At 44.6% G+C, this 26,360-nt stretch overlaps 1 protein-coding gene across 1 annotated transcript; it reads left to right on the top strand.

The window, feature by feature from the left end:
* Nucleotides 1–614: 614 nt before the first annotated feature.
* Nucleotides 615–25,832, top strand: CLRN2 (clarin 2). The gene is made up of 3 exons (XM_077278782.1): nt 615–1,277; nt 4,694–4,873; nt 24,414–25,832. Exons 1-3 carry the CDS (start codon nt 1,025–1,027, stop codon nt 24,677–24,679), a joined length of 699 nt encoding a protein of 232 aa, XP_077134897.1. The 5' UTR covers nt 615–1,024; the 3' UTR covers nt 24,680–25,832.
* The last annotated feature ends 528 nt before the right edge of the window (nt 25,833–26,360 follow it).

Below are 26,360 nucleotides of genomic sequence, written 5' to 3'. Positions count from 1 at the left end.
CCTTGGGTGCACAGCAGGCGCCTTTTTTGTTAAAGTAGTTTTTAATAAGGATTTTTGACATAAATGGGGAAAGGAAAAAGGGGAAGACAGATTATAAATACTAAGTAATATAGACGCAAACAAGAAACAAATAAAAGCGAAAAAGACAAATTTAAAGGGATGAAAGATATAGGCAAAATAAAGGGTGGAAAGGATTAAGGATGAGATTGGGGAAGGAAAAATATGGTTTATTAAGGAAAATAGGAAAAAGAAAAAATTCAAGGGCTAGGAGGAAAATGAAAAACAGTAGAGGAATGGCACAATGTCAAAGTATAAAGGAAGATGATTTACACTCAGTGGTTAGCACTGTTTTGCAGCACTGAGGTCCTGGGTTCAAATTTCACCAAGGAGAACATCTGCAAGGAGTTTGTATGTTCTCCCCGTGTTTATGTGGGTTTCCTCCCGGTTCTCCGGTTTCCTCCCACATTCCAAAGACATACTGATAGGGAATCTAGATTGTGAGCCCCAATGGGGACAGTGACAATAATGTCTGTAAAACGCTGTGAAATTAATGGCATTGTATAAGCGAGTAAAATAAATAAATAAAATAAATAAATATTTCGTGAAACAGGCATGTTAGGAGAGAAGGAGGCATAAAAGTGCTGGAAATAATTTCCTTCTGTAGGAGAGATGAGGTAAGAGCTGTCCGTCTCGTGCTGCTGTTCAGCAAATGTCATCTGAGTATTTGCCGAGGAGACAATGCAGCGGTCTGATGAAACACTAGTAGGGTCCCAGGGATAGGGTTACTGCCTCCAGGATTCAGCACCAATTACACCGAAGATCTTCACTGCCAGAAGCCCCTCCGCATACAACCTGCATCACAAGGCTTCCTCCATATCGGCCCTGATCTTCCCCTTCGCTGCAAGTAACACAACGCCAACGATGGAATATCCCCAGGATCTGCATCCCCAGAGATGTGCCAGCGGTAACACGCAGCGTCCTTACTGCAGGGCAGGGCCAGGGATGATTTCTTGAACATTTTAGAATGCCGGGTTGCTTCAAGAAAACTATATTTTCCTTGGCTTCCGCATTAAGTTTTGCGTCATTCTTGCTGATCGTTGTTGCCATGGCGACTCAAAAATGGATGACTGGGAAGACACTATGTCAGACTGGAGTTGATTTGGTCAATGCTTCAGATCCGGAGCTGGTGAAGTTTATTGGGGATATTTACTACGGACTTTTTCAGGGGGGAAAAGTGCGCCAATGTGGTTTGGGGAAGCGAAGCTTCACGTTCAAAAGTGAGTACATTATTATTGTAACTATGGGGAGAAGTCCCATTTCTTGTCACCTGAAAATACGGTATATCTAATTTTTAAGGAACACATGAAATGTTAAAATTAAGTAAAAAAATAGATTAATTGTGCATTTACACTGTGTAATGTTTGTTTCTCGTATGCAGTGGTAAAAGCTATTAGCATAGACAGTATGTCCAACATAGCAATAGGCCCCTGCTCATCCCATATTGGTCCAAAGAACATATATATATATATATATATATATATATATATATATATATATATATATATATATATATACACTCACTGGCCACTTTATTAGGTACACCTGTCCAACTTCTTGTTAACACTTAATTTCTAATCAGCCAATCACATGGCGGCAACTCAGTGCATTTAGGCATGTAGACATGGTCAAGACAATCTCCTGCAGTTCAAACCGAGCATCAGTATGGGGAAGAAAGGTGATTTGAGTGCCTTTGAACGTGGCATGGTTGTTGGTGCCAGAAGGGCTGGTCTGAGTATTTCAGAAACTGCTGATCTACTGGGATTTTCACGCACAACCATCTCTAGGGTTTACAGAGAATGGTCCGAAAAAGAAAAAAAATCCAGTGAGCGGCAGTTCTGTGGGCGGAAATGCCTTGTTGATGCCAGAGGTCAGAGGAGAATGGGCAGACTGGTTCGAGCTGATAGAAAGGCAACAGTGACTCAAATCGCCACCCGTTACAACCAAGGTAGGCCTAAGAGCATCTCTGAACGCACAGTGCGTCGAACTTTGAGGCAGATGGGCTACAGCAGCAGAAGACCACACCGGGTACCACTCCTTTCAGCTAAGAACAGGAAACTGAGGCTACAATTTGTACAAGCTCATCGAAATTGGACAGTAGAAGATTGGAAAAACGTTGCTTGGTCTGATGAGTCTCGATTTCTGCTGCGACATTCGGATGGTAGGGTCAGAATTTGGCGTAAACAACATGAAAGCATGGATCCATCCTGCCTTGTATGGAGCATCTTTGGGATGTGCAGCCGACAAATCTGCGGCACCTGTGTGATGCCATCATGTCAATATGGACCAAAATCTCTGAGGAATGCTTCCAGCACCTTGTTGAATCTATGCCACGAAGAATTGAGGCAGTTCTGAAGGCAAAAGGGGGTCCAACCCGTTACTAGCATGGTGTACCTAATAAAGTGGCCGGTGAGTGTATATATATATATATATATATATATATATATATATATATATATATATATACACTTCTCAACATTGAAATTGCGACACCAAGTAGGAAAAGTTGTGGAATTATGGAAATCACTAAATCGATTTATATGTCAATGATATGGAAATTATGAAAAAATGGAAACAAAATTTTCCAAATATCTCGATCTATTCAGTGTTATGGCCATCACATGCCGCATTTCTGCTGTCACTGACATTATTAATGGTTGCCTGAGGAATGTTTTGCCACGCTGAATGCACTTGGGCAGCAAATCATCAAGATCCGCTCCTGGCAGCTCCTTTGTAATTGCCAAGCAATAACATCCCGGATGAGCTCAAGATGGGAGACAAGTCTGGAGATGCTGCAGGACATAATAGCACGCTTAGGCCTCACAGTATCACAAGCAATAAGCAGCCTGGCATTGCTGTGTTGAATAACAACTCCTGGGACACTTTGGATAAATGGCTGTAGCATTGGTTCTACGACCACATCAATATTACGCAAAGCTACTAGAGTACGTGGAATGAAAACTAAAGAGGTCTGGCTACCATACATTATGTCGCCCCACACCATAATCCCTGGGAGTAGAACAGTTGGTATGTTCCCTCGTGAAAGCTTCTTCATTGTGTTGCCCAGTTGCTCTACCGACAAATCTCAGGCTATCATTGCATTCAAGACAAAAGTGGGACTCATTGCTGAAGAGGATAGACCTCCATTCCAGCCACCATTGCTATCTTGCTCTGCACCATGATAGCCTTTGACAGAGGTGTCGTGATATCTGTGGAGCACGTATAACTGGACGTCTGGCTCGAAGCCCAATGTCGTGCAAACTCCTTCTGATGGTTTGTGCAGACCGATTGATTTCGAACACTTGGTATGTGATGTCTACGTTCACTTGCAGTGCAGAATGGATCAATTATTGTACCAGTGGTACGACTATTTCTCCAAAGGATGCCAAAAGCCATTTTTCAACTTGACAACGCCAGGTCACATCATGCTGGTTCTACTGTGAGCATCCTGCGTGGCCTAAATGTGCTACCATGGCATGCAGCGTCTCCAGACTTGTCACCCATTGAGCACATCACATCTGGGAAGTTATTTGTCAGAAATTCCAAAAGAAGCTGCCAGCAGTGGCTCTTGATGATTTCCTTGACAGGTACAACTGAGTGTAAGTGCAGAAATTTCTGAACATGGCGTATCTATCTATCTATCTATCTATCCATCCATCCATCTATCCATCATATTTGCCAAAGCTAAAGGGCAAAATATACCACTGTCTGTGTGCCTATACAGATATTGTAATAGGTTGGGGCACACTCATTAAACCTGTGGGTGCAATTGAAGGGGGTGTGGAAACCTCTGATGTCAATATCCATAAAGGACTCAATGCTCACACTCCGGTATAACGCAGTCAATTAAATGTTAGTTTATTTTCGAATATGGACATTCTGTAGAATAGACTTCTCTGCTGACCGAAATAATCTCAATTTTTGACCCTCCTGGGTCTTTGTCAAGAAGGTCGCTGGGATGGAAAGGACAAACATAAGACTTTCCATATAACTAAGTGACAAATGTACAATAAATATTACTTACATATTTACAATACAGCCACTTCATATACATGATGGCAAATAACATACGAGTCCAGTTCATTATAAAATGAATATTGTCAACTATACAAAAAGCCATTATAAAGCAAGTGGAGCCATGATCAATGCGCGCAGAATTATATATTTATGTCTTATTTAACATTGACCTCTATGGAAAACGGATCCGTTAATTAGCCATCCATTTTCTTCCATTTGACTGATCCAGTGTGTAAAAAATAGATCCTTTTCAAATGAAAATAAAACTGATGGTTGATTAACAGATCCGCTTTCCATAGACTTCAATGTTAAAAAATCAGATCCAGTTGAAATCAGTTTTTTTGTAGCTGGACCAAAAAGTTCGGTCCGCACAACTTTTTTGTGAACGGATTACTGCTGGATCCGATCTAACCGATGATTTCTGGACATGTGAACATCGCCTTGGTTGGTTAAAGAATCACAGGCGCCCAAGTGAACCAGAAGGTTGGACATGTTTGGTTTTCACTCATTAAAATATTATTGGAAAATGTACAGTCATTCAGTTTTTTTCTTGTAGTTTCTACAGAGGATTCATTATGATACAGCCATGTAGTAACAGCATTGTGTTTTCTGCTTCCAGTATTCCCAGACATGGTGAAGGCCCTGAACACCACCCTCCACATGATCATTATCCTCTTCCTCCTTGCAGCCATTTCTTTTGCTCTGATCAGTGCTGGATTCTGTGTCTATAATGCACTGAAAGTCCCATATCGCTCTATTAAGGGTCCAGCAGGGATATGTCTCTGGAATTTCATTGCAGGTAAATTCACATGCATTTCATATGTCAGGTGTAAGGAGGCACCTACAGTACCAGATGGGCTAAAGCACAACACAATAATGGGGAACCCACATTGGTCTTAAAGTATACCATTCATTTTGGGTTTTTATATATTGCCCCCTTACATTGGATGCAGATCAGTGTGAGCCACAGTCGTGAGACCCCCACTGACTGCTGAAAAAATAGCTCCGACGGTCACTACCCAGGAAGCTGGTGCTCCGACACGCACTGCCTGCACAGAGTGGTGTACCGGCACAAGAGAAAGTCTATGAGCCCATGCACTAAGCGGTACGCAGGAGTTATATATGCCCTAATTCCAGATGAAACCGACAATTTCATAAGAGGGACCTCTTCCACACTAACGCTATAGTGTCTATACTATCCTGCCAATCGTTTAACCCCTTAGCACTACATGACTACCACCAGGTACGGACTGGGGCCCATGTTGTCCCCGTCCCAAGCACCAGATGGGATATATTACTAATATTACCCTGGATGGAGGAAAGGACGATTTACTACAAGACCAATATTTCTAATGATATTGGTGGCCTGCTGGGGTAAGCGACTTTGTGCTCCCTCATAACTCTTAATAGTATGGGTGTCTTGAGAACACAGATTCTGCTAACAACGTAGCAGACAAGGCGGCCCATGACCAGACAGGCCCTTCTGGCATATGCCAGAATTACCAGATGGCCAACTGCGAGGGTGCTAAAGCCCCATAGCTGTCATCTTAGTTCTTCTGCTATCCTGACAGGCCTCATACACTGAAGTGCAGAAGTATTCAGGAGGACATTACATACAAAAAATCCATCGTAGCATTGTGTTTTTTAACGGTTAAACCTTCTCCAAAAAATTGACTTGTAAAAATCTTTTTGTCAAAAACCTCATCAACATATGGCAGAAACACAGGCTGCTTCTCTGTACTTAACAAGCACAAAAGAAGGATCTTACTTTAATAGAGTTGTTTAGGATTAGAAGATCAACTGTGAATGAGACTGAGTGAGACTCCATGGACAACTCCTTTAAGAACTTTATTGCTGTTTGTTGTTTGGGGCAGCCTTTAGAGGCCTCCAGTTCTGGACTTACCCTGCCTTCCTACCTGTCTGTCGCTTCTGTGCTTCTCTGCAGGTGAGCCACTGCTTGCAAGGCCGGTTTCACACGTCAGTGGCTCCGGTACGTGAGGTGACAGTTTCCTCACGTACCGGAGACACTGACACACGTAGACCCATAAAAATCAATGCATCTGTTCAGATGTCATTGATTTTTTGCGGACCGTGTCTCCGTGTGCCAAACACGGAGACAAGTCAGTGTTCGTGGGAGCGCACGTATTACACGGACCCAATAGAGTCAATGGGTCCGTGTAAATCACGGACCTCACACGGACGTTCTCCGTCTGGGGTCCGTGTGCGTGCAGGAGACAGCGCTACAGTAAGCGCTGTCCCCCCCACATGGTGCTGAAGCGGCGATTCATATGTTCCCTGCAGCAGCGTTTGCTGCAGAGAAAATATGAATAATAGTGTTTAATATAAAGATCTATGTGTCCGCCGCCCCCCCACCCCCTGTGCGCCCCCCCGCTGTCCTGAAAATACTCACCCGCTCCCACGTTGGCTGTCACTCCTTCCTCTCTGCCCCGCGCCTCCTACTGTATGCGGTCACGTGGGGCCGCTCATTTACAATCATGAATAGTCGGCTCCGCCCCTATGGGAGGTGGAGCCACATATTCATGACTGTAAATGATCGGCCCCACGTGACCGCATACACTAGAAGCCGCGGCCAGACCAGGAAGCAGCGAGGGAGGCGGGTAAGTATTTTCAGAACAGCGGGGGGGCGCACAGGGGGTGGGAGGGCGGCGGACACATAGATCTTTATTTTAAACACTATTATTCATATTTTCTCTGCAGCAAACGCTGCTGCAGGGAACATATGAATCGCGGCTTCAGCGCGATGCAGGGTACCACACGCGTGGGTACCACACGCTCCGTGTGGTACCCACTCGCCATACGGGCGGCACACGTGTGCCGCACGTATGGCCTACTGTCATGATCTCAATGGCAAGAGATCATAGCATCAGCATATATAGGAACTAGCTCTTGGAAGATGGAAACTGAGCTGACCATGAACTAAACCTAACGCACAACTAGCAGTGGCCGGGTAGCATGCCTACGTTGATTCTAGATGCCCAGCACCAGCCGGAGGACTAAATAAAACTAGCAGAGGAAAATATTAGTCCTAGCTCACCTCTAGAGAAATACCCCGAAAGGAGACAGAGGCCCCCCACATGTATTGGCGGTGAATCAAGATGAAATAACAAACGTAGTATGAAAATAGGTTTAGCAAATTTGAGGTCCACTTACTACATAGCAGAAGACAGAAAGGACACTTTCATGGTCAGCTAAAAACCCTATCAAAACACCATCCAGAAATTACTTTAAAACTCTGGCATTAACTCATAACACCAGAGTGGCAATTCCTGTTCACAAGAGCTTTCCAGACACAGTAACGAAACTACAGCTGTGAACTGGAACAAAAATGCAAAAACAAACATGGACAAGAGTCCAACTTATCTAGTAGTTGTCCAGGAGCAGGAACAAGCACAGAGAGGCTTCTGATAACATTGTTGACCGGCAAGCAACTAACAGAGCAGCAAGGTTATATAGCGACTCCCACATCTTGATGGGAACAGGTGAACAGAGAAGATGAAGACACCAGTTCAATTCCACCAGTAGCCACCGGGGGAGCCCAGAATCCAAATTCACAACAGTACCCCCCCCCAAGGAGGGGGCACCGAACCCTCACCAGAACCACCAGGGCGATCAGGATGGGCCCTATGAAAGGCACGAACCAGATCAGAGGCATGAACATCAGATGCATTCACCCAAGAATTATCCTCCTGGCCGTATCCCTTCCACTTGACCAGATACTGGAGTCTCCGTCTGGAAACACGAGAGTCTAAGATTTTCTCCACAACGTACTCCAACTCACCCTCAACCAACACCGGAGCAGGAGGCTCAACGGAAGGCACAACCGGTACCTCATACCTGCGCAATAATGACCGATGAAAAACGTTATGAATAGAAAAGGATGCAGGGAGGTCCAAACGGAAGGAAACAGGGTTAAGAATCTCCAATATCTTATACGGGCCGATGAACCGAGGCTTAAACTTAGGAGAAGAGACCCTCATAGGGACAAAACGAGAAGACAACCACACCAAGTCCCCAACACGAAGACGAGGACCAACACGACGACGGCGGTTAGCAAAAAGCTGAGTCTTCTCCTGGGACAACCTCAAATTGTCCACCACCTGCCCCCAGATCTGATGCAATCTCTCCACCACAGCATCCACTCCAGGACAATCCGAAGATTCCACCTGACCAGAGGAAAATCGAGGATGGAACCCCGAATTACAGAAAAACGGGGACACCAAAGTGGCAGAGCTGGCCCGATTATTGAGAGCGAACTCCGCCAATGGCAAAAAAGCAACCCAATCATCCTGGTCAGCAGACACAAAACACCTCAGATATGTCTCCAGGGTCTGATTAATCCGCTCAGTCTGGCCATTCGTCTGAGGATGGAAAGCGGACGAAAAAGATAAATCTATGCCCCTCCTAGCACAGAATGCCCGCCAAAATCTAGACACGAATTGGGTCCCTCTGTCAGAAACGATATTCTCAGGAATACCATGCAAACGAACAACATTTTGAAAAAACAGAGGAACCAACTCGGAAGAAGAAGGCAACTTGGGCAGAGGAACCAAATGGACCATCTTAGAGAAACGGTCACACACCACCCAGATGACAGACATCTTCTGAGAAACAGGCAGATCTGAAATAAAATCCATCGAGATGTGCGTCCAAGGCCTCTTAGGAATAGGCAAGGGCAACAACAATCCACTAGCCCGAGAACAACAAGGCTTGGCCCGAGCACAAACGTCACAAGACTGCACAAAGCCTCGCACATCTCGTGACAGGGAAGGCCACCAGAAGGACCTTGCCACCAAATCCCTGGTACCAAAAATGCCAGGATGACCTGCCAACGCAGAAGAATGAACCTCAGAGATGACTCTACTGGTCCAATCATCAGGAACAAACAGTTTATCAGGTGGGCAACGATCAGGTCTATCCGCCTGAAACTCCTGCAAGGCCCGCCGCAGGTCCGGAGAAACGGCCGACAATACCACTCCATCCTCAAGGATACCTGTGGGCTCAGAGTTACCAGGCGAGTCAGGCTCAAAACTCCTAGAAAGGGCATCCGCCTTAACATTCTTAGAACCCGGTAGGTATGACACCACTAAATTAAACCGAGAGAAAAATAATGACCAGCGCGCCTGTCTAGGATTCAGGCGCCTGGCGGTCTCAAAATAAACCAAATTTTTGTGGTCAGTCAATACCACCACCTGATGTCTGGCCCCCTCAAGCCAATGGCGCCACTCCTCAAAAGCCCACTTCATGGCCAAAAGCTCCCGATTCCCAACATCATAATTCCGCTCAGCGGGCGAAAATTTACGGGAAAAGAAGGCACAAGGCCTCATCACGGAGCAGTCAGAACTTTTCTGCGACAACACTGCCCCAGCTCCGATCTCAGAAGCGTCGACCTCAACCTGAAAAGGTAGAGCAACATCAGGCTGACGCAACACAGGGGCAGAGGAAAAACGGCGCTTAAGCTCCCGAAAGGCCTCCACAGCATCAGGGGACCAATCAGCAACATCAGCACCCTTCTTAGTCAAATCGGTCAAAGGCTTAGCAATATCCGAAAAACCAGCAATAAATCGACGATAAAAGTTAGCAAAGCCCAAAAATTTCTGAAGACTCTTAAGAGAAGAGGGCTGCGTCCAATCACAAATAGCTTGAACCTTGACAGGATCCATTTCAATGGAAGAGGGGGAAAAAATATATCCCAAAAAGGAAATCCTCTGTACCCCAAAAACACACTTAGAACCCTTCACACACAAAGAATTAGACCGCAAAACCTGAAAAACCCTCCTGACTTGCTGGACATGAGAGTCCCAGTCATCCGAAAAAATCAGAATATCATCCAGATACACAATCATAAATTTATCCAAATAATCGCGAAAAATATCATGCATAAAGGACTGGAAAACTGACGGAGCATTTGAAAGACCAAAAGGCATCACTAAATACTCAAAGTGGCCCTCGGGCGTATTAAATGCGGTTTTCCACTCATCCCCCTGCCTGATTCGCACCAAATTATACGCCCCACGAAGGTCAATCTTAGAGAACCACTTGGCCCCCTTTATGCGAGCAAACAAATCAGTCAGCAACGGCAATGGGTATTGATATTTAACAGTGATTTTATTCAAAAGCCGATAATCAATACATGGTCTCAAAGAGCCGTCTTTTTTTGACACAAAGAAAAAACCGGCTCCTAAGGGAGATGACGATGGACGAATATGTCCCTTTTCCAAGGACTCCTTTATATATTCACGCATAGCAGCATGTTCAGGCACAGACAGATTAAATAAACGACCCTTTGGGTATTTACTACCCGGGATTAAATCTATGGCACAATCGCACTCTCGGTGCGGAGGTAACGAACCAAGCTTGGATTCCTCAAAGACGTCACGATAGTCAGACAGGAACTCAGGAATTTCAGAGGGAATAGATGATGAAATGGAAACCACAGGTACATCCCCATGAGCCCCCTTACATCCCCAGCTCAACACAGACATAACTTTCCAGTCGAGGACTGGGTTGTGAGATTGCAGCCAAGGCAATCCTAGCACCAAATCATCATGTAGATTATACAGCACCAGAAAGCGAATAATCTCCTGGTGATCCGGATTAATACGCATAGTTACTTGTGTCCAGTATTGTGGTTTATTATTAGCCAATGGGGTGGAGTCAATCCCCTTCAGAGGAATAGGAGTCTCCAAAGGCTCTAAATCATACCCACAGCGTTTGGCAAAGGACCAATCCATAAGACTCAAAGCGGCGCCAGAGTCGACATAGGCGTCCGTGGTAATAGATGACAAAGAGCAAATCAGGGTCACAGATAGAATAAACTTAGACGGTAAGGTGCAAATGGAAACAGATTTACCAAGCTTTTTAGTGCGCTTAGAGCATGCTGATATAACATGAGTAGAATCACCACAATAGAAACACAACCCATTTTTCCGTCTAAAATTCTGCCGCTCGCTTCGGGACAGAATTCTATCACACTGCATACTCTCTGGCGATTTCTCAGTGAACACCGCCAGATGGTGCACTGGTTTGCGCTCCCGCAAACGCCTATCGATCTGAATAGCCATTGTCATGGACTCATTCAGACCCGCAGGCACAGGGAACCCCACCATAACATCCTTAATGGCATCAGAGAGACCCTCTCTGAAAGTCGCCGCCAGGGCGCACTCATTCCACTGAGTAAGCACAGACCATTTACGGAATCTTTGGCAGTAAATTTCCGCTTCATCTTGCCCCTGAGATAGGGACATCAAAGTTTTTTCTGCCTGAAGCTCCAAATGAGGTTCGTCATAAAGCAACCCCAAGGCCAGAAAAAACGCATCCACATTGAGCAACGCAGGATCCCCTGGTGTCAATGAAAAAGCCCAGTCTTGAGGGTCGCCCCGGAGCAAGGAAATCACAATCCTGACCTGCTGTGCAGGATCTCCGGCAGAGCGAGATTTCAGGGACAAAAATAATTTGCAATTATTTCGAAAATTCTGAAACCCAGATCTATTCCCCGAGAAAAATTCCGGCAAAGGAATTCTCGGCTCAGATACAGGTGCATGACAAACAAAATCTTGCAAATTTTGTACCTTCGTGGCGAGATTATTCAAACCTGCAGTTACACTCTGAAGATCCATTGCAAACAGGTGAACACAGAGCCATTCAAAGGAGAGAAAAAAAAAAAAAAAAAAATAAAAAATTTCAGCAGACTACTTATTTCTCTCCTTTCTCAGCCAAGGATTTTAACCCTTTAGTGGGCCGGTCAAACTGTCATGATCTCAATGGCAAGAGATCATAGCATCAGCATATATAGGAACTAGCTCTTGGAAGATGGAAACTGAGCTGACCATGAACTAAACCTAACGCACAACTAGCAGTGGCCGGGTAGCATGCCTACGTTGATTCTAGATGCCCAGCACCAGCCGGAGGACTAAATAAAACTAGCAGAGGAAAATATTAGTCCTAGCTCACCTCTAGAGAAATACCCCGAAAGGAGACAGAGGCCCCCCACATGTATTGGCGGTGAATCAAGATGAAATAACAAACGTAGTATGAAAATAGGTTTAGCAAATTTGAGGTCCACTTACTACATAGCAGAAGACAGAAAGGACACTTTCATGGTCAGCTAAAAACCCTATCAAAACACCATCCAGAAATTACTTTAAAACTCTGGCATTAACTCATAACACCAGAGTGGCAATTCCTGTTCACAAGAGCTTTCCAGACACAGTAACGAAACTACAGCTGTGAACTGGAACAAAAATGCAAAAACAAACATGGACAAGAGTCCAACTTATCTAGTAGTTGTCCAGGAGCAGGAACAAGCACAGAGAGGCTTCTGATAACATTGTTGACCGGCAAGCAACTAACAGAGCAGCAAGGTTATATAGCGACTCCCACATCTTGATGGGAACAGGTGAACAGAGAAGATGAAGACACCAGTTCAATTCCACCAGTAGCCACCGGGGGAGCCCAGAATCCAAATTCACAACAGCCTACGTGAGTTCCCAGGCACACGGACACGGATAACTCCGGTACCGATTTATTCCGGTACCGGAATTATCTGGACGTGTGGGACAGCCCCAAGAAACAGACCAGGACAGGTCCCCATTAACTCTGATAAAAAAGCCTTCCATAACCCACTGCTTCTCCAGCCATGCCTTAACCCCTCAGTGACAGAGCCAATTTGGTACTTAATGACCGGGCCAATTTTTACAATTCTGACCACTGTCACTTTATGAGGTTATAACTCTGGAACGCTTCAACGGATCCTGCTGATTCTGAGATTGTTTTTTCGTGACATATTGTACTTCATGTTAGTGGTAACATTTCTTCGATATTACTTGCGATTATTTATGAAAAAAATGGAAATATGGCAAAAAAAATTAAAATTTTGCAATTTTCAAACTTTGTATTTTTATGCCCTTAAATCAGAAATATATATATATATAAAAAAAAATAGTTAATAAATAACATTTCCCACATGTCTACTTTACATCAGCACAATTTTGGAAACAAAATTTTTTTTTGTTAGGGAGTTATAAGGGTTAATAGTTGACCAGCAATTTCTCATTTTTACAACACCATTTTTTTTTTAGGGATCACATTTGAAGTCATTTTGTGGGGTCTATATGATAGAAAATAACAAAGTGTGACACCATTCTAAAAACTGCACCCCTCAAGGTGCTCAAAACCACATTCAAGAAGTTTATTAACCCTTTACGTGCTTCACAGGAACTGAAACAATGTGGAAGGAAAAAATGAACATTTAACTTTTTTTTGCAAACATTTTACTTCAGAACCATTTTTTTTATTTTCACAAGAGTAAAAACTGAAATTTAACCATAAATTTTGTTGTGCAATTTCTCCTGAATACGCCGATACCACATATGTGGGGGTAAACCACTGTTTGGGCGCATGGCAGAGCTTGGAAGAGAAGGAGCGCCGTTTTACTTTTTCAATGTAGAATTGGCTGGAATTGAGATCGGACGCCATGTCACGTTTGGAGAGCGCCTGATGTGCCTAAACAGTGGAAACGCTCCACAAGTGACACCATTTTGGAAACTAGACCCCTTAAGGAACTTAAAGGGAACCTGTCACCTGAATTTGGCGGGACCGGTTTTGGGTCATATGGGTGGGGTTTTCGGGTGTTTGATTCACCCTTTCCTTACCCGCTGGCTGCATTCTGGCCGCAATATTGGATTGAAGTTCATTCTTTGTCCTCCAGAGTACACGCCTACGCAAGGCAATATTGCCTTGCACTGGCGTGTACTCCGGATTACAGAGAATGAACTTCAATCCAATATTGCAGCCAGCATGCAGTCAGCGGGTAAGGAAAGGGTGAATCAAACACCCGGAAACCCCGCCCATATGACCCAAAACCGGTCCTGCCAAATTCAGGTGACAGGTTCCCTTTAACTAGATGTGTGGTGAGCACTTTAAACCCCCAGGTGCTTCACAGAAGTTTATAACGTAGAGCCGTGAAAATAAAAAATCGCATTTTTTCAACAAAAATGATCTTTTTGCCCCCAAATTTTTATTTTCACGAGGGTAACAGGAGAAATTAGACCACAAAAGTTGTTGTGCAATTTCTCCTGAGTACGTCGATACCCCATATGTGGGGGTAAACCACTGTTTGGGCGCCCTGCAGAGCTTGGAAGAGAAGGAGTGCCGTTTTACTTTTTCAATGTAGAATTGGCTGGAATTGAGATCGGACGCCATGTCGCGTTTGGAGAGCCCCTGATGTACCTAAACAGTGGAAACCCCCCACAAATGACTCCATTTTGGAAACTAGACCCCTTAAGGAACTTATCTAGAAGATGTGTGGTGAGCACTTTAAACCCCCAGGTGCTTCACGGAAGTTTATAACATAGAGCCATGAAAATAAAAAATTGCATTTTTTCTACAAAAATGATCTTTTTACCCCAAAATGTTTATTTTGAAAAGGGTAACAGGAGAAATTAGACCACAAAAGTTGTTGTGCAATTTCTCCTGAGTACGTCGATACCCCATATGTGGGGGTAAACCACTGTTTGGGCGCCCTGCAGAGCTTGGAAGAGAAGGAGTGCCGTTTTACTTTTTCAATGTAGAATTGGCTGGGATTGAGATCGGATGCCATGTCGCGTTTGGAGAGCCCCTGATGTGCCTAAACAGTAGAAACCCCCCACAAGTGACCCCATTTTGGAAACTAGACCCCTTAAGGAACTTATCTAGATGTGTGGTGAGCACTTTAAACCCCCAAGTGCTTCACAGAAATTTATAAAGTAGAGCCGAGAAAATAAAAAATCCTTTTTTTTTCCTCAAAAATGATTTTTTAGCCTGCAATTTTTAATTTTCTCAAGGGTAACAGGAGACATTGGACCACAAAATCTGTTGACCAGTTTGTCCTGAGTACGCTGATACCCCATATGTGGGGGGGCACTATTTGGGCACCCATCGGGGCTCGGAAGGGAAGGAGCGCCGCTTGGATTGCAGACTTTGATGAGATGGTCTGTGGGCGTCATGTTGCATTTGCAGAGCTCCTGATGTACCTAAACAGTAGAAACCCCCCACAAGTGACCCCATTTTGGAAACTAGACCCCCCAAAGAGCTTATCTAGATGTGTGGTGAGCACTATGAACCCCCAACTGCTTCACAGAAGTTTATAATGTAGAGCCATGAAAATAAAAAAAATCATATTTTTTCCACAAAAATGATCTTTTCACCCCCAAATACTTTCACAAGAGTAACAGGAGAAATCGGACCCCAAAATTTATTGTGCAATTTATGCTGAGTAGGCTGATACCCCACATGTGGGGGTAAACCACTGTTTGGGCGCATGGCAGAGCTCGGAAGGGAAGGAGCGCCGTTTTGGAATGCAGACTTAGACTTAGTAGAAACCCCCCACAAGTGATCCCATTTTGGAAACTAGACCCCCCAAGGAACTTATCTAGATGTGTGGTGAGAACTTTGAATGCCCAAGTGCTTCACAGAAGTTTATAATGCAGAGTTGTGAAAATAAAAAATATTTTTTTTACACAAAAAAGATTTTTTAGCCCCCAAGTTTTTATTTTCACAAGGGTAACAATAGAAATTGGACCCCAAAAGTTGTTGTCCAATTTGTCCTGAGTACACTGATACCCCATGTGTGGGGGTAAACCACTGTTTGGGTGCACGGCAGAGCTCGGAAGGGATGGAGCGCTGTTTTGGAATGCAGACTGATAGAATGGTCTGCAGGCATTAGATTGTGTTTGCAGAGCCCCGATGTACCTAAACAATAGAAACCCCCCCACAAGTAACCCCATTTTGGAAACTAGACCCCTCAAGGAACTTATCTAGATGTGTGGTGAGAACTTTGAATGCCCAAGTGCTTCACAGAAGTTTATAATGCAGAGTAGTGAAAATAACAAAAAAAAATTTCCACAAAAAAGATTATTTAGCCCCCAAGTTTTTATTTTCACAAGGGTAACAGGAGAAATTGGACCCCAAAAGTTGTTGTCCAATTCATCCCGAGTACGCTGATGCCCCATATGCGGGGGTAAACCACTGTTTGGGCGCACAGCAGAGCTCAGAAGGGAGGAAGTACCATTTAAGTTTTTGAGCGCAAAATTGGCTGTGGCGTTTGGAGAACCCCTGATGTACCTAAACAGTGGAAACCCCCCAATTCTAACTCCAACTGTAACCCCAACACACCCTAACGCCAATCCCAACCCAATCCATAACCCTAATCAAAACTCTAACCCCAAAACACCCCTAACCCTAACCATAACCCTAATCAAATCCCTAAGCCCAACACACCCCTAACCCTAATCCCAACTCGATCCATAATCCTAATCACAACCCTAACGATAATCACAACCCTAACCCCAAATCAACCCTAATCCCAACCCTAATCCCAACCCTAACCATAACCCTAATCAGAACCCTAAATCCAACACACCCCTAATCCTAATCTCAACCCTAACCTCAAACCTAACCCCAATCCCAATACACCCCTAACCCTAATCCCAACCCTAACCTTAACCCTAATCCCAAACCTAACCCTAATCCCAAACGTAACCCTAATGCCAACCCTAATCCTAACCCTAATCCCAACTCTAACCCTAACTTTAGCCGCAACCCTAGCCCTAACTTTAGCCCCAACCCTAGCCCTAACTTTAGCCCCAACCGTAACCCTAAATTTAGCCCCAACCCTAACCCTAACCCTAAATTTAGCCCCAACCCTAACCCTAAATTTAGCCCCAACCCTAACCCTAAATTTAGCCCCAACCCTAACCCTAAATTTAGCCCCGACCCTAACCCTAAATTTAGCCCCAACCGGCCGGCAGATCATGGCGGGCGCACTGCGCATGCCATTTTTGAAGAAGTCAGCGGGCAGAAGGGGACGCAGGAGGACCCAGGGTCCCCGAATCCCCCTATTTCTCTGTCCTCTGATGTGCGATCACATCAGAGGACAGAGAATTACACGTCGCTTTTTTTTTTTTACGGTCGCCGGTAAACAGTTAATTACCGGCGGTCGCAAAACAGGGGTTGGTAAAAACCGACCCCGATCATGTTCTTTGGGGTCTCAGCTACCCCCGGCAGCCGAGACCACAAAGATCTTCCGGGTGCCGGCCGGCGGGTGCACTTCGCATGCGCCCGCCATTTTTTGGCCGGAACAAGATGGCGGCGCCCATCAGGAGCCACGAGGAGCACCGGGGGAGACAGGTGAGTATCGGGGGGCGATCGGGGACCCCATTTCTCTGTCCTCTGATGTGCGATCACATCGGAGGACAGAGAAATTAAATGGGAAATCGCATTTTGTTTATTTTTTTGCGACCGCCGGTAGACGGTTAATTACTGGCGATCGCAACCCGGGGGTCGGTAAAAAACCCCCCGAATCATGTTCTCTGGGGTCTCGGCTACCCCCGGTAACCAAGACCCCAGAGAAAATCCGACTCTGGGGGGCGCTATTCACTTTTTCCACAGCGCCGTTAATTAACGGCACTGTGGTTTAAGTACCCTTAACTGCCACCGTTAAAAGGCATATCGGCGGTCGTTAAGGGGTTAAATATCACATGCTGTTTTCATGACATCAGCTGCCATGTCAACATGCTCCATAGATTATGCCCCATAAGATGCTCCATAGATTATGCCCCATAAGATGCTCCATACATTATGCCCTATAAGATGCTCCATACATTATGCCCCATAAGATGCTCCACACATTATGCCTCATAAGATGCTCCATACATTATGCCCTATATGCTGCGATTAAAATAAAAAAAATCACATACTCACCTCTCGTAGCTCAGGCCCCCGGCACTTGCGATATTCACCTGTCCCCGTTCCACCGCTGCGTGCCGCTCTGTCTTCCGGCTCTGACTGTTCAGGCAGAGGGTGCACACTAACTGCGCCCTCTGACCTGAACAGTCACAGGCAGAGGACGAGGAAGACAGACCGGCGTTCAGCGGTGGAACGGGGTCAGGTGAATATCGGAATGCTCACCTCCCCCGATATACTCACCTGCTCCCGGCTCGGTCCCTGGCAGTGTCTCACTGCCAGATGGTCTCCGGGAGCTGGCGGCATCTTCCTATGTTCAGCGGTCACATACCGCTCATTAAAGTAATGAATATGCGTCCATATTCATTACTTTAATGAGCGGTACCACGTGACCGCTAAACACAAGAAGATGCCGGAGACTATCGGACATGCAGGGACCGCGCCAGGAGCAGATGAGTATGTGACAGCCGCCGCTCCCCCTCCCCCGCCTACCCCCCCACCAACAATAACTCGAGTATAAGCTGAGATGGGCACTTTCAGCCCAAAAAAATGGGCTGAAAATCTCGGCTTATACTCGAGTATAAACGGTAGATACAATGTAGTCGGTGTACAGCTTGTATAACAGGGCAAATATGGTGTGCCCTCTAAATAACTCACCGCAGAGCCATTTATGTCACAAAAGTGAGTACACCCCTAAGCAAAAATGGCCAAATTGTGTTCAATAAGCTATATTCCCTCACCGGTGTAATGTGACTCATTAATGTTACAAGGTTTCGGGTGTGAATGGGGAGCAGGTGTGGTAAATTTGGGGTCATCACTCTTACATTTTCATACTGGTCACTGGAAGTTCAACATGGCTCCTCATGGCAAAGATCTCTCTGATGATCTGAAAAAGACTTGTTGCTGTACATAAAGATGGCCTATGCTATAAGAAGATTGCCAACACCCTGAAACTGAGCTGCAGCATGATGTCCAATACTGCACAGGGGTTTAACAAGACCGGTTCCACTCAGAACAGGCCTCGTCATGGACGACCAGAGAAGTTGAGTGCATGTGATCAGCGACATATCCAGAGGTCGTCTTTTCAAACTAGATGTATGAGTGCTGCCAGCATTGCTGCAAAGGTCCGCCTGTCAGTGCTCAGACCACGCGACATACACTGCATCAAATTTGTCTGCATGGCTGTGGTCCCAGAAAGAAGCCTCTTCTAAAGATTGAAAAACATAGAATACCGCGCTACAAGTGTCCAACCAGAACCTAGAAACAATCCGTATGTAGTACTAGCATCTCACTAATCCGTTTGCAGAGATTGCTAATATCACCTACTATACAATGTAATTAACAAACACCCCTGCTAAATATTAGGAATGTGTGCAGCAGGAGAGAAAGGAAATGATAATACAATAAACCACACAGCGGTAACCCCCTGTATAACAACCTACCTCTGGTACTAAGCCCAGCTGAAACAAGCGATATTAGTATAACCTTACCTATCCACTGAATGAAAGTGTGTGACAGGTACCGGACTGCTGGTATCCTCGCACAAAGCTGGGATGCCGGATCCTTAGAAGGTACAGTTAGCTGGTAACAGCGGTGCTTGCTTGTAGTTGGGGACAAACCCAATTTACCTCCACATCAAAGCGTGCGCGTACCGGCGTGTATGAGAGCAGGTACCGCTAGTAGGGATTGCTGACAGGGGGTATGTGGAGCTGCGTGTAGTGCCAGAGACGTCCCGGCCGGAGACGTCCCTGGGTGCACGAGGAAAAGATGGCCGACGCTGCCAAACAGCGTGTGACGTCACTGGCCTAAGGGGACTGGGTAGGGTCAATTCAAGCCTTAGGCCTCAAACTATCTAAAGTAAAAATCCTTGGGATTCCAGTCTAGACATCTGTTTTAAAAAATCGCCCCTTCTTTTGCTTGGGCGTACTACCTGTATGCCATAGAAGATTGTTCCTTTTAGTGATTTCCCATGTTTTTCCTTAAAATGCCGCGAAAGGGGATGTTCTAGGAATCCTTTTTGAATATTTTTAAAATGTTCTTTAATACGCACCCTCAATTGTCTCTTGGTGCGGCCTACATATAACTTCCCACATGGACATTGAATCACATAAATTACTCCGGTGGTATAGCATGACATACTGTCCTTAATAGGGAACTCTTTTGACCCATCAGAATCTAAAAATGTTAATTGCCTAGTTTTACTAAAGGAAGTGTGTGTACACCCATAATAACCTCCACAAGGCAGAAAACCAACCTTTAATGGGTTCATATTAGTCCCTACCTTGTCCGTAATAACCATTCTAGTTGTAGGAGCTATTAGTTGACCCAGGGATTGGGCTTTTTTATAGATGAATCTAGGATTGCTAGGGAGATGTTCACCAACCACCTTATCATTTTGCAAAACTGCCCAATGTCTGCGTATAATATTAACAAACTTTTTGTGTCCAGCGTGGAATTGGGTTATAAGTGGTAGGTTATGAATTTGTTGTTCCAAGGTCCCATCTCCTATATCCACAGCTTTATTTCTACTTTGTAATATAGATTTCCTGGATACATCTGCAATTGCGTTTTTCGTTTTCATTAATATTGATTCAGAATATCCTTTTTCCAAAAACTGTTGAGTTAAATGCTCCGCTTCTTCATGGAAATCTACCATCTTTGAGCAGTTGCGTCGGATTCTGGTATATTGGCTTTTGGGTATGTTTGTTAACCACACTGGTAAATGACAACTAGTCATGTCTATAAAGCTATTTGAGTCTACTTCTTTCCGATAGCATTTGGTGTACAGCTGATTACTTTCAACATAGATGTTCAGGTCCAGGAAGTTCACTGCAGTAGAGCTAATATTGGCAGTGAACTCCAGACCAAATTGGTTGTCATTTATCCCCATAACAAAGGCATTAAGGTCTTCATGGGAACCCTCCCAAATGAAAAAAATATCGTCTATAAAGCGACGCCAAACCACTAGGCCTGGATGTAACAACCCTTCCTTATAGATGTGTAGGGATTCCCACCTGGCTACATAAGCATTTGCGTAACTTGGCGCAAATCTCGTACCCATTGCGGTACCCCACGTTTGGATGTAAAACTGACCCTCATACACAAAATAATTATGTTAATATAAATTTAATGCAATCCACGATGTACTGTATCTGTGTCTCCGTATAGATATCCAAACCTTGGAGAAAATATTTAGCCGCCTGGCACCCTTTCTCATGATTTATGACTGTATATAATGACTTAATGTCGAGGGTGCCCATTATATAGTTTTGTTTCCACCTAGTGTTCTCCAAAAATTCCAGTGTGTGGCTTGTATCCTTCAGGTACGCTGGAATTAAGCGCATACATTTTTGCAGATGCACATCAACATATCTTGATAGGTTAGCTGTTAAACTATTAATACCAGATATTATAGGTCTACCTGGGGGGTTAGTTATATTTTTATGTAATTTGGGTATATGATAAAAGATGGCTATACTAGGATTTTTATTCATAATGTAACCGTATTCCTTTTTGTTTATGATCCCTTCAGTTTTACCTTTTTGCGCCAAAATATTCAATTTACTAATAAAATGATTAGTGGGATCATGACTTAGTTTTTTATATGTAATATGATCATCTAGAAGTCTCATAGACTCCTGATGATACATAGTATGATTTAATACCACAATCCCCCCACCTTTGTCTGAGGCCTAAGGTTTGAATTGACCCTACCCAGTCCCCTTAGGCCAGTGACGTCACACGCTGTTTGGCAGCGTCGGCCATCTTTTCCTCGTGCACCCAGGGACGTCTCCGGCCGGGACGTCTCTGGCACTACACGCAGCTCCACATACCCCCTGTCAGCAATCCCTACTAGCGGTACCTGCTCTCATACACGCCGGTACGCGCACGCTTTGATGTGGAGGTAAATTGGGTTTGTCCCCAACTACAAGCAAGCACCGCTGTTACCAGCTAACTGTACCTTCTAAGGATCCGGCATCCCAGCTTCGTGCGAGGATACCAGCAGTCCGGTACCTGTCACACACTTTCATTCAGTGGATAGGTAAGGGAATCCATTATTCACAGACACTGTTTAATGTTATACTAATATCGCTTGTTTCAGCTGGGCTTAGTACCAGAGGTAGGTTGTTATACAGGGGGTTACCGCTGTGTGGTTTATTGTATTATCATTTCCTTTCTCTCCTGCTGCACACATTCCTAATATTTAGCAGGGGTGTTTGTTAATTACATTGTATAGTAGGTGATATTAGCAATCTCTGCAAACGGATTAGTGAGATGCTAGTACTACATACGGATTGTTTCTAGGTTCTGGTTGGACACTTGTGGCGCGGTATTCTATGTTTTTCAATTGTTTTTTCCAGTAACAGAGTTGGTACAACATCTGTCTATTATACCGGCAGCACTTGTGTGGTCTTTATCTATAATCACAGCGCCAGTGTATTTTATCTATTGAACCTCTTCTAAAGATGATGCACAAGAAAGCTGTGAACACTTTCCTGAAGACAAGCAGACTAAGGACATGGATTTCTAGAACCATGTCCTGTGGTCTGATAAGACCAAGATAAACTTATTTGGTTCAGATGGTGTCAAGCATGTGTGTTGGCAACCAGGTGATGAGTGCAAAAACAAGTGTGTCATTCCTACAGTCAAGCATTGTGGTAGGAGCATCATGGTTTAGGGCTGCATGAATGTTGCCGGCTGTGGGGAGCTATACTTCATTGATGGAACCATGAATGCCAACATGTACTGTGACATACTGAAGCAGAGCATGATCCCCTCCCTTAGGAAACTGGGCCACAGGGCAGTATTCCAACATGATAACGACCCCAAACACATCTCCAAGGTGACCAATGCCTTGCTAAGGACACTGAGGGTAAAGATTCTGGATTAGCCAAACATGTCTCCAGACCTAAACCCTATTAAGCATATGTGCGGCATCATCAAACAGAAGGTGGATGTCACTATATATACAGCGACCCCATGCGGGGAAGGGTCGGTCGGTGGATGGCATGACACACAACGGGATGGTAAAGGGGTGATGAAGGCCCTACCAATAGGGAAATGAGGATTGATCACCTCCTGCTCAAACCTGAGCCTGACCCTGCACTCCACTAACACCTTAAGTGGGTCCTTCCCCCCACCGCCATCTGGAACCTCGTCCCTCGCTGCCACCTCACATTGCCCTGGCTAGAGCATTGGCCGGCAAGGGCTGTAGCCTTACCACTGCAGATAGTACAACACAGGGGACAGTGGCAAAATGCGAGACAGATTGGGTAATAACACAACTTAGCTTTACAACTTCCTCTGCTGCAAAGCACCTCACAGCAGAATAAAGGCACCAGGATCACGAACTCACAAAACCAGCTGATAAACCACAGCAGCCAACAAGGAGTGGTCAACACCCACATCAGCTGACATAGCAGCTCTGCAGTTACAACAGATTGCCAGCAGGGAAACTGATATTAACCCCTGCTGGTCCTGAAAGGAAAAAAGCTTCATTTAAATCATAGCGGAATCAGAGCTGCCACGAATCCAAAAATGGATTGTGACGTGGAGTAGCATAAGATCCCTGTGAAGCTCTAGTGAACTCCATGCCCAAGAGAGTTAAGGCAGTTCTTGAAAATAATGGTGGCCCCACAAAATATTGACACTTTCAGCGCAATGTGGCCATTTACACTTAGGGGTGTACTCACTTTTGTTGCCAGCGGTTTAGACATTAATGGCTGTGTGTTCAGTTATTCAGAGGGCATCAAATTTACACTATTATACAAGCTGACTACTTTACATTGTATCACAGTGTCAGATTTACGTTTGTGATATACTGTAGGTCTAAGAGCAGCAAACTTTGCTCTATGTTAAGGAAGGTAGAGCTCAATCTCTGAGTTCAGCTGACAGCAGAGACACTTATGGCATGAAGGTTAGCACGATCCAGCCCCCAAAACTGTCATCTCACACCGTTACTGATGCTGTCTTTTACTCCCTGACTGAAAAATTGTTGTCGTTTTAATGCACATTGAAATAAGGCTTAAGTGCTCTGAGAGTGTCAAAGCACTTCCAAAAGCTCTGCCTCGCTGGCTCTCTTTCCTCTTCTTCATTGACAACTCAAGGGCTTGACCACACAGTGTGCCGTCAGAAAGCAGAGGAAGGTGAGGCATAGCGAGAAATAGAGCCAGAGAGGAAAGGATGATACTTCACTTAATTCTCACTTGCATATGAAATAAAACCGTGATCTTTTTTAGCCTGGAGCAACAGATTACATAATTAAGAGTATGGATGCCATTAACTTTTGTAGAATAACATGACCACAGATGCAGTTTCGAGGGCTGGATTGTGCTGACATACTCCCTTTACAACCTGGGTGACAAACTATCCACCATCAGGGCACCTGCCATGCTTTCACAGGCTCCTAAGTGACAAGCCTTCCCACATATTTTTGTATAAGCAGTCTGAAAGCTGTAATGGTGGACATGGTGGTTTCATAACTGGTCTTCCAAAAAAGATCTTAATGAAGGTTTCCTACTTTTGTAGCACTACTGTATTAGTTGTGATATTGCTCTGTGGATTTCTCATGCCTCATTTTTCACTCATTTTTTTCGCAGGTCTGTTCATTGTGTTTGCCGTCACCAGCTTTATTGCTGCTGTCCAACTTCATCAACTTACAGAGAGGATTGCAAATTTTAGAGAAAATGTCTTCAGAATCGTCATCCTAGAGGAACATTACGAGGACTCCTTCTGGTTGTGTGTGGCAAGTGGAGCAACTCACGCCTTTAACATTCTGCTCATGGCGGCGAGTACCATCCGTCTTCCTAAATTTAAGACGAAGACAGAGGAGGCAAATGTAACTGCAGAGGACATCATGTACTAATCCTAAGGGGGTTTTTGCAGAAGGATATGCAGTAGGAGCAGATAGTCCACATTTTGGTGCAGCGGTTCAATGGAAGGTATAATAAAAACTTGCTTGTATCAAGTGAATCTCCCATGTGGATCAGTTGGTTCTCCATGACCTGGATAATCTGTTGGACCTCTCGCTTTGGACATGTACAGATGGGGTTTGGACTTTCCGTTAATGGATCTCAGATATGATAGGGTAGAAGGTGTATCTAACAAAACTTCAGAAATAAGAAGCTGGATGTAGGAGCCTCTATCACCATCATCACATCCCAACTCTCATGATCTGATTTCAGTATCCTTCTTATTTCCATTCTCCCCGATATAAAAAGCTTGGACTTTTCCTGAGGACAGTCCACTGTCTCCCACAAGAACACTCACGTGTCTTCTTATTTAGCCATGTGATTAATGTCATCATTTGTTATATCCTTCAAGGTGAGATAGATGTGTTCAAACCTTAGTAACGTGCTACAAAACTGCAGTATATATAAGCAAAATAAAATGTTTCAAATTATCCAGAAACCAGGGCTGGATCCCACCAATCATTTTCCTCTCTGTTTAGCCTAATCCCCCCCATACACATTCAACTAAATTCATCCAAACTCATTGACATGTGTAGAAATCACCGACAGTGTAAAGAGTCTGGGGGCCTCCCGACTCTCTCCTTGATAGATGATGCTGGAGAGGAAAGAGATCAGCAATTTGTGATTTCAATGGCCGCTCCTTTCTCTCAGGTCACAGATACGCTGCGGCCAGAGCAGTCTGGCAGTGGCTCTCCCATAGAAAGCTTATGGTAGGGCTTTAAGACTAATAGAATGTGGAGATCCAGCATTTTCACTTACCAGCACAATCCTTTGTCCTGAATGTATTTTAACCTCTGCTAAACAATTCCGTTTCCCAAACAATATCAATAATGGAATATAAAGCACTTAGTATTATTTTCTTATTCTCTTTTTAACTGATTCTTTTAGACATGTTAACGGTGGGACGACAGCAATGGTCGAAAAGCAGCTGAAACGGAATACCCCCTCGGAAGGAGACTTGTCACAGGAGTCAGTGGCTGAGCCACTGAGTTTTGGCATATCCATTTTATATGTAATCTAAGCGGGATCTAATAGTGCACTACTACATTATAAAATAAGTTATGCCACCATTATAAAACACAAGGCCTGGGGAAATAAATCTGCTTGTATTTTTTTTCATAAGTGCTCTGTTTAATGGCTGACAGCTTTCAGTCCAAATATGCAGAAAAGTGATCTTCTGATATGTTGTGAAAATATTACATTGGTGAAACCTGTGCTGAATGAGCAGGCTTCTACTTATTATTTCGACAAGATTCACGCTTAAAGGGAACCTGTCATGTCTCCAAACTGTGGTTAATCTGCAGGCAAATACAGTTACAACGAACGAAGCCAGGTCGCAGTACTGAGAATGCGGCTACTGGGATAAAATGGACTTTATTTCTCCCGGGAGAAGCTTTCAGTCACGCGGCAGCTACAGTCACCGATCACAGCGCAGCTCACTATACTGTAAGGGCGCTCCTGCAGTTTGATTGATGACTCGCTGTACGCAGACACACTGCAGAGGGAGCTGTCAATCAAAGTGTCAGGGTGTGCTTAATGTGTAGTGACCGATGACTGTAGCCGCTCATAGCACGC

This window comes from Ranitomeya variabilis, chromosome 1 (genome assembly GCF_051348905.1).
Source record: "Ranitomeya variabilis isolate aRanVar5 chromosome 1, aRanVar5.hap1, whole genome shotgun sequence".
NCBI classification, from domain to species: domain Eukaryota; kingdom Metazoa; phylum Chordata; class Amphibia; order Anura; family Dendrobatidae; genus Ranitomeya; species Ranitomeya variabilis.
The sequence above is the reverse complement of the archived record's forward strand: the minus strand, read 5'-3'. Positions and strand labels throughout refer to the sequence as shown.